Source organism: Cygnus olor, chromosome 20, assembly GCF_009769625.2.
Source record: "Cygnus olor isolate bCygOlo1 chromosome 20, bCygOlo1.pri.v2, whole genome shotgun sequence".
Taxonomy (NCBI): domain Eukaryota; kingdom Metazoa; phylum Chordata; class Aves; order Anseriformes; family Anatidae; genus Cygnus; species Cygnus olor.
Window position 1 is genome coordinate 4,397,534 of NC_049188.1, and position 13,594 is coordinate 4,411,127.

At 44.9% G+C, this 13,594-nt stretch overlaps 1 protein-coding gene and 1 long non-coding RNA gene across 8 annotated transcripts in view; one reads left to right on the forward strand and one right to left on the reverse strand.

Annotated features, from left to right (window-relative positions):
• COL26A1 (collagen type XXVI alpha 1 chain) overlaps positions 1–13,594 on the forward strand; it is a 187,970-nt gene that overhangs the window by 162,329 nt on the left and 12,047 nt on the right. For all 7 annotated transcript variants that reach the window (XM_040532123.1, XM_040532124.1, XM_040532120.1 and 4 more), the window contains 4 exons: positions 567–719; positions 6,586–6,678; positions 8,186–8,247; positions 10,738–10,800. In XM_040532123.1, the coding sequence (XP_040388057.1) occupies positions 567–719; positions 6,586–6,678; positions 8,186–8,247; positions 10,738–10,800 (371 nt within the window). The remainder of the gene's footprint in view (positions 1–566; positions 720–6,585; positions 6,679–8,185; positions 8,248–10,737; positions 10,801–13,594) is intronic.
• Positions 10,809–13,594, reverse strand: part of LOC121057655 — an 80,792-nt gene continuing 78,006 nt past the window's right edge. Inside the window, exon 4 of the long non-coding RNA XR_005813877.1 lies at positions 10,809–12,159. This is a non-coding gene — a long non-coding RNA (uncharacterized LOC121057655). The remainder of the gene's footprint in view (positions 12,160–13,594) is intronic.

The following is a 13,594-nucleotide window of genomic DNA, read 5'->3' on the forward strand; positions in this document are numbered from 1 at the left end:
GTACGTGCAGGGGAAGAGAAAGAGCTGTGCTTGCTTTCAAGCCTTGCTGCCTGTAGTTTTTTGCTCAGTCTCAGGGAGAGGGGAGATTTTACTCTTTAAGTAATTAAACTTTGTGGCACCTTTGAGCCAAGCAAGGCCGTCTGCTTTGCAGAGGAAGAAGCCAAAGGGAATTAGGAACAACTTCCCAATTTTCCATATTTTTTCCCATGACTCACGCAATTGCAGTTCAGGATAGAAACCCTCTGTTTATTAGTAGGACAAGAATGTGCTGTGAAAATCTCAGGCCATGGTGGGACCAGATGAGAGGCTATCTGTTACTTAACAGAAACAATTCTGAGACTGAATTGTCATTCCTTTCTCTTGTTGCTCTGCATGTTTCACACCTCCATCACATCCAGCAGTGATGGTTATTTTTAGGTAGCATTTCTCCGCTGTCCTGGAGGAATCGTCACAATCAAGACTCTCCTCTCTCCAGGAGTGAATGGGCTTGTTACTGCTTTTTACATGGTAGCATCCATCAGTACATCTTCAAATGCACTAACAGATCCTCTCCTGCTTTTGCACAGGGCTATTGGGACCTCAAGGACCAAGAGGACTTCCAGGAGAAACAGGGATCCCAGGTCCTCCAGGTCCTCCAGGGCCACCAGCCACCCCAAGCCTCCCTCTTACCTTCCAGCAAGGGGTTCTCTACTCACTTCAGCCCACAGCTGAAAAAGAAAGTAAGTCGCTTTCACTGTTCCCATTTTTTTCTGGTACATCAGCAGAACAGACAGGCACGGAGCAGCTCAGATCTTTCTCCTACCTCCCTGTTGGGCTCTGCCATATAGCCCTGCCTTCCCTGGGAGCAGCAAGATGAGCTGCCTCTGTTGTGTAGATCTCTTGGGCGTTCCTGCTAAAGACAAAACATGTCAGAAGTTAGGTGGTGGGTTCACCTCTCCATAGCAAGGGACTAAGTCGCTGCTCTTCTACAAGCATCAGTGAGTACAGGGCTTGGGGGACTCATGTTTGTTCCCTGTGCCTGGTTTTCTGGGTTTATCATAGCTTTGAGGAGGCAACTCGGTGTCCTTTAAGCTTCCATTCAGGTAGCATCAGGCAAGAGACACATGGGTAGAGACATACAGCGTGTCTGTCCAGTTAGGTGCTGGTGCAATGAACCCGCATGATTGTAAGACCTCTTGGTGCTGCTGTTGAAGTGTTAGGGTGCTCAGGGATGCTCAGAAATGCACAACTACTAAATGTTTGCAGCTCTGAAATTATATAATGTAACAAGGACATCTGTTAAGTGCAGCTCTTTTCCTGCCCCCGCAGACACGTCTCCCCACCTGTGTTTCTGGCACAGCAACTTTATCCCACATCCATGCAAAACGCGGAACTGTGGGCTCAAAAGCCCAGACCAGCACTGTAATTTATCTCTTCCCTATGGCTGGAACATCAGGGTTTCTTTGAGCCTATAGTGATTTAAAAATATATTTACTTGATTTGTGTTGTGCGTGGCAAGAAAAGGCTTTCTTGGAAATGCACATCATGCGCTCTTATCTGAGCAATCCTATCTGGGCTTGATCTGATTTCTTCTGATCTGGTGTTGTATTGCTGGCATCTAATAATGATAAAGCAGGACTCAGATGTATCTCTGCTTGACTTGTAAACCCCTGGAGCCCCAGCTCTGCCTGGTCTCCCATCTCCACTCCCCCAGACTTCAGCTGTGCCTTTTCCCCAGCCCTTCTGCTCATGTCCAGCTTCAAAGCTCAGTTGTATTGCTTGCAGCCAAGGATTAGTAAGTCTCCCTGTATCTGACAGTTTTCTAGAGCTTTCCTTTTCCTTCCACCCACTCCCCTCTCCATATTCCTTTTCTTGAAAGTGAACAGATGTATTTTTAATTAGGGAAGAACTTTAACAGCTCTATTTCATATTCAGTTACTTAAAGCGTATGGGCAAGATTAAATTAATTGTGGTTCAATGCAAAGGTTTTTCCCAAAACACAGACTGAGCTGCTGCGTTCACAAGCCTTATAATGGGGAAGTTTTGTGTTAGTCACCTCCCTGCCTTACACCAAGCAGTGGCAGCATTGTTTGGTGCCACTCTGTGTTCAGCCTTCTATTCCAAGCATCCTGGAGTCTTTGGTACTGCCACAGCTCCTTCTCTCCACGCACCCTTTAAATTTAACTCTTTCTTATAAGGTAGTGGATAGACTTAAAAGTGTGCGAAGGTGCTGATTGCATGGCCTTCCCAGCTGATGTGTGAGAAGGGTAACCTCTGTGTTATCCCCAGACGGGAAGCAGATAAATGAGTGGATAAATACCTGTATTAACTCAGCCACCACTGGGCAGCAGCAGGCTCCCAGGGACTCGAGTCTGTGAGTAGATGGTGACCGCTCCATCCTTAGGGCAGCCCTGCGCTTCTCTACCTGTGGTGGATTTCTTGGTATGCAGAAGGAGTAGCCAGGACCCTGCCGCAGCAGTGTGTGCTGCCGAGGCTTGATTTATCTACTCTTGGAAGAACTAGGGAGCTGATGTAGTCTAGAGGTTTCCAAATTAAGGCCTAATCCCGTGTGGAATTAAAATATTGCTGTTACAGAGACTGGCCCTGATGGAACTCTCAAGCTCTCTCTCTCCTGGATTTATAACCCAGGTCATGTAAGAAGCAGAAAGCTCTGTGCTCCCTGGTGGTGTCTGTAGCAGGGATCTGATTAAATCAGTGAGTGTTATATGTGAACTGGTGCTTGGACAGAGAAGACAGCACTGGTCTTTCCCCTTATGCAGCTGCCATGCCCTCTGCCAGCCACCAACAGCTTTATCCTAAGCCTCACATCTGACAAATTTGGAAATCTTTCTCTGTCCCACCCACACCTCCCAGGGTCTCCTCTGCCCCCTCCCATGGGTCCTGGTGGGTGGCTGAGCGCGCCAGGCAGGGTCAGCTCTTCTGCACTGGTCCCTACCGAAGTTTGGGGTTTAGTAACAAGCACCAGAGCTGCCTGCTGGGGTCACGTTATTCATCCAGTTTCTTCCAGGGCATGCGATGTGTGAGGCAGGGTTCCGTAGTGGCCCATGGAGATGAAATTTCCTCTAGATGTGTACAGCAAAGATTGCACTGACACGTGCAGGAGCAAGCTATCTTTGTTGATGTTCTAACATTGGGTGTCTAAGCCCGAAATCTATGGCAAGTCCTCTTGTTTAAAAATAACGTCTTATACAAGTCTCCCTGCCTGTTTAAGTCATCTGCATGGTCATGGTAAAGTTACTGCAATAGTGAGACCATTTTTCTTACAAAACTTACCGTTTTCCTTACACGCTGGCTGATTTTGCCTACCAGAGGTTGGTAGAAAGCTGATCCTCAACAACCAATAAAGCTTAGCCTTGTAAATCCTGGGTAGGTTTTTCTTTGTTTTTATTTTTTTATTATTTTTAATGGAGCACATCTGAAAACTATAAACACAAGATTCCAGCTGCTGACAGCAGAGGGAAGCATATTCCTTGTAATGGGCATGTGCACCCACAGAGATGTGAGAAAGCTGTATTGGATTATTAGCAGTAGTACAGCGTTTGGTTCTGCCTGAACATGGTTAATGCGTGTGCCTTTATTAATCGCAACAAGTTCCTGTTGGCAATGTTTATCAGTAGGCAGAAGCCCAAAATGGGGAGACATTTTCTCACAGTTTCATTGTGCTGCGGTGAAGAAATTGGTCCCAGTTGTCTCCCTCCAGATCAGGTAGCAGAAAGAAATTAGGACAGGATTACTTCATTTCCATCCTGTCTCAGCAAATCAAGCCTATAATGGGGGAATTTATCCCTGAGTCAGAAACATGAGATATCGGCCAGAGTCTGGCCTGCCCTGCCCCACTGCTGGGGCTGCTGCTGCAAGCATCGCTTCTTTCTCTGCCACTTGGCAATGAGCGGCTCAGGTACGTGGTCCAGAGTCAGCTCGGTGTTAAAGCTGAGATGCTTTTCAGGAAAAAGGAAGGAAAGAACAGATCTTTGACTCTGAGGGCTGTGGTTTTCTATATCTCAAAGATTTCAGTTTGCAAGGGACACATAAGATAACATTAGCCTATTTTACAAGGGGAAACTGAAGCGCAGCAGGCTTGCCCGTGTGCCCAACATGCCATTGATGAAAAAGGTTGTAGAAAAGAGATCAGCACCAGTGAGCCCCAGAATCTCCCTGTGTTTTAGGGAGATGGGAAGACCAGAGAGCTGAGTTCTTCCTGCTGCTCTATGAGAATATGGAAAGAGTCCCTTAAACACGAGGGTTGTGTTTTAACATGCTTTAATCCCATTTCATTCACAGTATGTTTCATTCACAGCTCCTGGAAGAAAACTTTAATCCTGGTGAGTTTTTCATGGCCAGGAAACTCAGGAAGGAGCCTCTCAGGTCTCCCACGTGTCCATGCTTCTGTGCAAATCAGAAGCCGCTGAGCTCAGGGGCTGCTGAGCAGAGCTCCCTTCTGTGTCACAGTTACTGAATCACCTTCCATAAATAACTTGAGTCTAATAGGTCTAATGTCAGGATGGGTGGATTTGTGGGAAATAAGTCTGTCGGTGCAGTAATGTATTGTTTAGCTGGAATGTTTTGAAACCCAAACCTTTATCCCCAGTTTACCTCCAGAAGTGATTAAATCCTGTTTGTAGCCCATCCTCTCTCCCTCTCAGCAGACAAGTGTTTGATGTTGTTGACCATTTGTTCTCTTAAAAACAAAAGACTCTGCAATTGCTGTTCAATGCTCATTTCCCAATTTCATCTCACTCCCAAGCCGTAATGGATTTTGACATGGTCAAATAAAACTCAAATTAATTGGATTACACACTTCACTTGGGTACCTTCCCTTCTGAACATGAAAGCAGTCTCAGTTGTTTTTTTGCAGGGCTGTAAAGAAGGGAAGATGGTTGGGTCTGGAAACAATAGTCAAAGAAATACCTGTTTGCATTCAGGCTTTAGGTTGAAATTTGGTTCTCAGAGGGATCTGGGTTAGATCTCGTGCTGTTCTGCTGCCAGGAAGACGTTGCAGAGATGTTCTGTCATCCCTGGCAGGTAAAGAGATTTCACAGTTTTCCCTAGGAGCTGCTTTCAAATACCGAGCTTGAAAGTCTTCTCTATCATTGCCAGCGCTCCAGAAATTGAAAAGGCTTCACGATGTGTCTGCTGACATTTCTGGAGGTTTCACCTTCTGTCGTTGGGGCTGGACTCTGCAGAGTAAGCAAACACCACTCTGATCCTCCTGGTGTTAGCTGATACTCACATCAGCATAGCAGCGGGCCATTTGCAGTCTTTTACACCTGCAAAGAGTTCCCCTGAATTTAAGCGTAATGAGTTAAAGGCATGGGTGAAAGGGAACACCAGTACGTCATGGTAGTACCAGTAGGTCATGGGCAGGAGAAGATGGGCATTATTCTGGTATGGCAGCCTCCCACTGTGGAAAATGGGGACTTTCAGAGGATTTACCATTCCAGTGACCGGGAGTCAACATCTTCATCCAGGTTAAATGCACCAGGAAACCTGCCGTTGGTCCGATAGCCCTGACAGGACGATGGATTGTGAGTCTCTGTAGCATCAGGACGTGGGGGTTCCCTTCCTTGCTTTGTGTTACTAGTATCTTGGCCAGTCATGGAATTTTTGCGCCGTGGTTTCCACAGCTGTCAAATAGTGTTGTGGGATGCTGAGATGAAAGATGCTGCCACACGGTACCCCCACAGACTACCAGCATGCTGCAGTGCAGGTCCACAGGGAATAGGGTTGTTGATTGTGGGTTTGGTGTTGAAGTAAATAATAAGGGTTGTTTTTATTTTATATAGTTCTGTTTTTCCTATTCAGTTACCAACTGAAGTGGTAAGCCCATTGGCTCAAGGATGAGGGAAGATGTGGGCAGCTACAGGCTTTTTATTCCTACCGGGATATGACTGAGAAAGACGTGGAAAATCACAACATTCCTCCAGTTCCTGCTAATGGCTTTCCTCTCCCTGCTCTGCTCCCATCTCTACCTGTTCCCCAGAGCTCAGGGGACCTACACAGGCTGGCCAGAGAGTTTTCTGCTTATGTGGAAGGGGCAGAGAACAGCCTCTCCTTGAGCTTTCCTGCATCCTCAGACCTCAGGGTGTCTCCCAGCAGCTGTGTGGCAGGGTGAGCTTGCCAGGTTGGTGGGCATGCTGCCGACCGTCAGCTTTTCTCAGCAGTTCACTCATGCCAGGCATGAGGGAGCTCCGAATCCATGTGTGATTTCTCAGGTAGCCAGAAACCAGATGCATCTTGGAGATGGCAAATCTGGGGTGAGTTATTGCTGTACAGTGCAGAGTTACTCTTAAACTGCTTTGGCATTCAAAAGTAGGGATGCATGGGTGTGCAGGAACACCAATTTTTGAACAGAAAGGAAAGTTTTTCAAGGGGCTAGCAGAGGTGGGAGGAGGAGGTCTGAGGGATACAGCCTGTGCCCTCAGAGAGCAAAAGGACAATTGCTCAAATAGCCCAGATTTTGTATCCAGAAGCACTGCCTGCCCTTTACCAGCAACAGGCGCCAGAGGATTTAGGAGAGAAGTCCTGCCTGCTGGGACGGGGCAGCTCTTGCTGCAGGGCCCCTAACTGTTCTGCTCTTTAACACAGATGGAGAACCCCAGCTGGCCTCTACCGTCATAGACACCATCATGGCTGGCCTGCCGGGACCACGGGGAGCCCCAGGGCCCATAGGGCCACCAGGTAAAACACTCAGTGGAGCTGCAAAGCTGTACTGATGGGGAAGATGAGCGAAAGAATTTTATGCTGGAGAGTGAAGTAGTCTGTGGGATGCCTGAAAGGAAAGCAAGTGGTCCTCACTGGAAGGGCTGTGGAGCTACGGGTCCAGGAGTGGGAAAGGTGGCAAGAAGTAACCAGTTCTTATCCGTGGATAGCAGCAGATTTTTTATTTTTTTAAACTTAATAGCAATTCCTTACTGCCTTGGCAGGACACATCCTGAGAAGGGAATAATTGGAGTGTCTCTAAGAATGGGTTGTCCAGTGAACTCCTCTGTGAGAGCAGAGCTGTTCTCACTGCTGGTGCAATCCTGTCCTGTTGCTGTGGAGCTCTACTGAGCAGGATCTGGCCAGCTGTCCTCAGTGATATCTGTGCAGACTTTGGAGTTATTTCGAGCCATTCCAGATTTGCACCAGCGTAACTGAGATCAGAAGCTGGGATGAAAATTTAGCAAGTGTTCTGTTTCTCAGTGCTGATGGGTGGCTTAAATGATAATGTTCCTGCAAACATCAGCACTTCCCTGTATGATGCATATTTAGGAGTGAACTCCCATCAGTTGCAGAAAAGGCTTTTCTCTTCATTATGAGGGCCTTTCATTTATCCTTCAGTTCCTTTATTCTCTGACTTAAGCATTTGTCTGGGGCATTAATGATTGAGGCTGATTCAGCTGTACTTTGTGTATAATGTCCACATTGTCTCAAGGGTTGTGACAACTAAAGCAGAGAGGAGTATTGCTAAGTTCAGACTAAGCAAATACCCTGTCTCCCATTTGCAGGTATAATTTAACAGCTACTGTTGGGATATAATTATTTTTCTGAAAGGAATGAATCTGTTACATGACTGTATAAAACAATTTGACCTGTTTAGGCAGTGTTTGACACATCCTGGAAGCAACCTCTTCTGTGGAACGGATTTAAAATGAATTTCTTGCCACTGGAGCAAGCGTGCAAAGAACAAAAGAGCACTTTGCTTTGCCACAGTTGACCTCCTGTTCAGGCTGTGTCCAAACCATGTCTCCTTCATGTTCGTCATCAACTTTCTGACAACACCAGGGAGCCAGACTCCAGCAGGCTTGTAGCCTTTCCACCTATGGGACTCCCTCCATTTCAGAAACAGCAACTATAGTAGTTTACTCTGATGTAGCTGGTTCATGGAACTAGTTTAAAATTTCTAGAGAGTTGTTATTTTAAGCAATGGAAATGCAACATGTTGCTGATATCCTTCCTGCCCTATTTTCACCTTTTCTTCCTCCCAGAGCTCTAAGGTCTTCCCTAGGGCAAAGCGATATATTATATCAGGATGTGGGTGTCCAAGGACCCAGTGTATGATGAAGTGCTTATGCTGTAGTCCTGTGACCGATGAATGGCTCTCACCCATTGAGAGATGAAGAACAATGAAAGGAAGTGCATGTGTTTGGAATTTAGGGTCCTTCCAAGTCTCCTTAAACTTATCTCAAATGCTGATTCCCACCAGGGCCACCAGGCGCATCAGGACCCAAAGGGCCCCCAGGACCCATCGGAGTCCCTGGATCACAAGTAAGAGTTTTAGTGCTTTGGGGCTGGGGGCAGAGGTGGGGGTTAGGTGTGAAGCATCTTCTCATTGCAGAAAGAGAGCGAGTACTTTATAAATCTTGGATCTGATGTCTTGGTCCCAGTGAAATTCTGTGATTTTAATACCTGTTTTTCATCCTGAAGTAGGATAAGAAGTTGAAATGGTTGCACTTTCCAGGCTTTCCCTTAATCATAACAACACATCTTGCTGTTACTCTGTCAAAATGTTTTACTGTAGCCTGAGTTGATGCAAAGGATTTGACATAGGCTTTACAGAAACTGGTAGAAAAATACTGTGTTTCCTGTGGAACACATAAAAATGATAAAAATGTATCAATGAGAATTCACCATTTCACCAAAGTGAATTTCTTAAGCCTAATTTTTTGGAAATAGCACTTTCCATTCAGTAAAAACATCACAAATTACGATCAGTTTGATTGACTAGATATTGATATAAAAATTGTGGAGGGGAAGATAATCATGGAGTGTGATAACCTAAAAAGAATTTATGATAGAAGGGCAAACTAGTCATACGGATGAAAAAAAGGTTAAGAGGAAAGAAGAGAAGTTATTATGAATAATGAACTGCCAAGCTGCTCCAAATGGTGGCTGGCTGATACAAGGGGACTCAAGTTTGGGGAAGAATGTTTCTTACTGTGGAGGTAAACCAGTGACATCAAATATTTCAAAGGTATCTGACCTGCCTAAGGAGGTGAAAGTGAAGAGAACAGAAGAGAGGGAAAGGTTAAGTAATTTAGACGATGGATGTAACTCAGATCCTGATATGACAGGTTTGGGATTGCTAGAAATTAGAGAAAGGAGACTTTTACTATGTATTTATTAATCACTTTGAAGAAGCAACGGAGAGCAGGTTAGTGAAATTTTGCCAGTGTAGCAGAATCATTTCAATTAGTGAATGCTCTGGAGAACGGTGAGAAACTCCAGATAGATATGAACACAGTGGGAAATTTGGCAGCAAAATGACGGTTGCAGTTTAACGTGATTAAATATAAGGTAATTCACAATTCATAAATAGGTTCTGTAATAGAGTCTGGCTTTTTCACATGCAGCACACTTTATTTTTTTATTTTTATTTTTATTTTTTACAACAGATTTGTTTAATTCAGTGCTCTTGAGCTTCCCTCTGTAACCACACACTAAAATTCAATGTTGAGAGATGTCAAGTGCAAAGGTTACTTATGGGCACTTGAGCTCTGTTCATGTTCTGTGTTTGACATGGGGCTAAGTCTGGTTTGTGCCCTACCTCATTTGCCAGCCCTAGTTAACCTCATAAATCAGTTCTGAATTTCTGAATCTTTTGTGGGCCCAGGGGGGACATAGCTAAGCTGGAGGCCAGGTCGCTGCGCAGCTTGGTGGTGAGACGGGAGGACTGATTGCAGGCAAGGAGCAACGTGTTAATGTGGGGCACTGCTGCCTCCCAGATGAAGCTGCATGCTTTGGGGACCCAGGATCTGGACTTGATGATCCTTGCGGGTCTCTTCCAACTCTGATATTCTATGAATCTATGATTCTAAGCTGGGAGAGTGCTCCTCCTTTAGTCCCTGATCTTGTTGGGCTGCATAACCAGATGATGAGGCTCCTTGCAGCTGTGCCTAGACAGCCCATTTCTCTGGCTGCTGGTGGTTTCTGGGAGCTGTTGTTAAGCAGGTTGGCTTAAATCGCCAGCTGTCTGGAATGGAGCAGGGGGCTCTTTTGCTGCAGTCTCCAAGGAGATGTGCAAGTCACTTGAGGTGGAAAAAAGCATCTTGCATATGGTCATGCGGAACTGACATGCAGAATATAAACAAACAATATTGTGCTCTTCCTGCCTGGTTTATACCCGTGGCTTCACTGGGTGTGTAATTTAAGAATTTTGATAGATTTTTGCCAAGCAGTTCAATTAGTAGAAGTCTGGAGACAATGCCCTTCTTATCCATTGGTGACTTGCTTTATAGATTTATTCAACCCAGGGAGCAAAATTATTAGTAGAGATTGGGATTAATTTGAAAATTGTTTATTACGGTTAGCGAATCGCTTCAAAATAATTTCCACTGCACAATCCAATTAATTTTCAGGTATGTATGCTTACTCATGCCACCCACTGAGGCAATTATGAAAAGGAGGAAAGTAGTGGGGATTTTTAGGCCAACCATACCATCTGTTTATTAATTTCTTCTCAGTCACTGAGAACAAGAACTATCCTGCCACACTGACCCCTTACAAAATGCTACATCAGTGGCATGCAGTTCATTAAAAGACCCAAAGAGAGGGGATATGCAGAAAATATAGTGCTTGGGATATCTGCAAAATGAGCTTCCGTTGTTGCTGCTTGAGGGCAAAAGAGAATCCAGCCCTATCACTTAATGGGTATATGAGGTTTTCAGGACCTGAAGATCACTGGGAAATGTTTTCACTACATCTTCATAAAGAATTCACGATAGAAGTTAATTTCTCCTTGTTCTGCATCTCTTCTAGGGCTTACCAGGCTCTCCAGGACAACCCGGGCCAAAAGGCTCCAAAGGAGACCGAGGAGAAAGAGTAAGGTTTTACATATGTGGATTGATTCCCAGCAGGATCTGGGTTAATGCCTTAGAAATTACATACAACAGGTCTTTCAAATTCCATGGGACTGCAGCCATGAGCAAATTTAAATGCAGAGTTTCTAGGTCTTCTGCTAAAAAACACGATGAGGGGTTACTGAACAGATAAAAGGTTGAATTGCTTGCCCAGAGTCTGGTGTTCCTTAAAGAGATGCAGGTAGTAAATCCATGGAATATTCAGCCTGGCAGAAGCCAGCTTTCTTCTGCCAACCAAAGCTCTTTAGTCTGGAGTATGTTAGATGGTCCGACTTCTTCCATCTGTGACAGTAACACGGTAAAAGCCCATCAGACTTTTCCTGAACCAAAGCCATTCCCCAGGTTAAATGATGCTCTTAATATGTTTAGAAAATGTGCTATACCTCAGTCCTTGATGGGCCTTGAAGTGCTAATGACTGTAGCAAGAAGGGCTGTTTGAATTTGTTTCCAAACAGGTGAAGCTTAGGAAATACTGGAGAAAAATCTAAGCAGGATATGTCTGTGTCAGATTCCCAGTCTAGCATTCAGCACCAGGAAGGGTTTCAGATGGCACTTAGGCCTACAGCTGTTTCTTTTAAGCTTACTCTCCAAAAGGCCGTGGTCTTTGAAATTGCCTCATGAAGCACTAGGCACACAAAATCATCTGAGAACTTAGTACATGGTGGAGGGTCATTCAGCAATTAGATCTGCCAAATGTAGCAGTGGGCACAGATGGGCTGTGGACCATTACTAAGACCCTACTGTGGAACAGTGTCAAAGAATTAAAGAAAGATGGAGAGGAAAAATGTTGGCTGGTACCTGTAAAATGTTGTGTCTGCAGCAGTGACTATGTAGTCACAGCCTTGTGCCGTAAGAAACAAATTCCCTGTTCTTCCAAGTGCCACTTTTACTGCCACGTCAATAGATGGATGTGAGTGTGGGGGTCACTGTCTGCAGTGGGTGGCTGTGGGTGATGTGCTTCCTCCATCTGACAGCGTCTCCTTTTCTCCTTCATATCTGCTCTTTCAATCCAAAAGGCAGAGGGAAGTCTGAAAGAGCTAAGAAAGGCAAATACAAATTGGTTAACTCCAGTGTGATGACTTTCCAAATTCATGAGAATAACTAGTGACAGACTTAGGTTACATTCCTCCATCCAGGCTGTGTGTAGGGTGAGCAGGGCCCAGGTGGCTTGTTTCTCCTGCAGCACTTCACGTCGAGGAGAAGGGGATATCTGAGGGTGGAGTGCACAGGCTTTCAGAAAGCTCAGTTTTATTTGAGTATCTTTGCACATTTTTGGGGGTGCTTTGTTCCTGCTCTTGCATAAAAAATCACCTGCAGCCACCTGAAAGATAGAGACCATTTGAAGTGACACTTACTATTATTTTAATAACAATTTCCTTGTGCAGATATCCCACTACAGGCATTTATTTGCTTCACTAATAGATTAGGCTCTGATGCATTTCTGGAACCAGAATTTAAGGTTCTAACAGAGACTAAAACCTGAACTGATGAGATTTCAGAACAGGTAGCTACTACAGCTCATTGCCATTAGATGCTAATTTTCAATTTAAAAAGAAAAAAAAAAAAAAGGAAAGAAATGAAAAGGAAAAAAAAAGAAAAAGAAAAAAGCAAGGTATATGGCAAAGCATCAAGTTCCCATCCAGGAAACTGATAAGAGCTCTTCTTCAGTGATTCATTTAACACTGTGCTTTAGTTTGTGCTCGACCATATTGCTAAGACCATCACTATACTTCGTTTGAACCAAAAGCTGTGTTGCACTGTGTCCATTCAGTACAGGTGCATACTTTAGACTCTGATTTCATTCCCGCCTTGTTCAGAATTGTAACTCTCCTTCTAGGTTGGGACAAATGAGATTTTCAAATGTCACAATGCCTTGCTAAGTAGAAAAAGTAAATTCTATTTCCTGTCCTTTCTTTGTTAGCATGCAAAGCAAAGCTGATAGCTTTTTCTGGCAGAATTTCTGTAGGATGTTCTGTATGCTTTTTGTCTTTTGTGAGTGTGGATTTGAATGCTGGTTTTGACAACTACATGCTGCAATTTGGGTTTGGTGGATACAAATTAGGGCTAGCTTTACACAGAGCGGAGGAGCTGTGCAGCTGCAAAGAAAAGCAGAGGAGGGTTGACAATATCTATTGAGGTATGAGAAAATGTTATTATACATTCTTCCTGCTTAATCTCAGAGAGAACAGATATAGAAGAGACCTGAAGCAGTCTGAGCACATCCCCGGGATGGCACATCTATGTGCATGCTGCTCATGATCAGCCTCTGTTCATCGTATTCTTAAACAGTGCCAGTGAGGGATGCACCACATCATCTCCAGGCAGTCTTCAGAGGTACAGATCTTGAGGGCCTGGGATGAAAGATATATCTAACGTTCAGCCTAAATATCCTTTGATCCACTTTAAGCTGATAACATCCTTCTCTGTTCCTCCTGGACACAGAGAACAACCTGTTTATGCATTTTCAGTGTGTTCTTATGTCTCCGCTCTGTGATTTGCTGCCTGCCTGTGCTTTTTCGCAGCCCTTACTCCCTCCAGTGCAGAATCCGAGCATTTCCCTTTGAAGGCGCTCACAGCACCTGACGAACTGGGCCTTCCTCCTGGTGCTCCTCCTGTCGATGTGGGCCTTTGTGTAGCGCTGGCTAGCTGCGCACTGCACAGGTCTCCACGGTAATGGTTTTGAGATGCCCGAGGCCCATTTGTGTTACGCAAAGCAGCAGTTGGATGGACAGAGGAACAAAAGCAGCTCTCCCTTT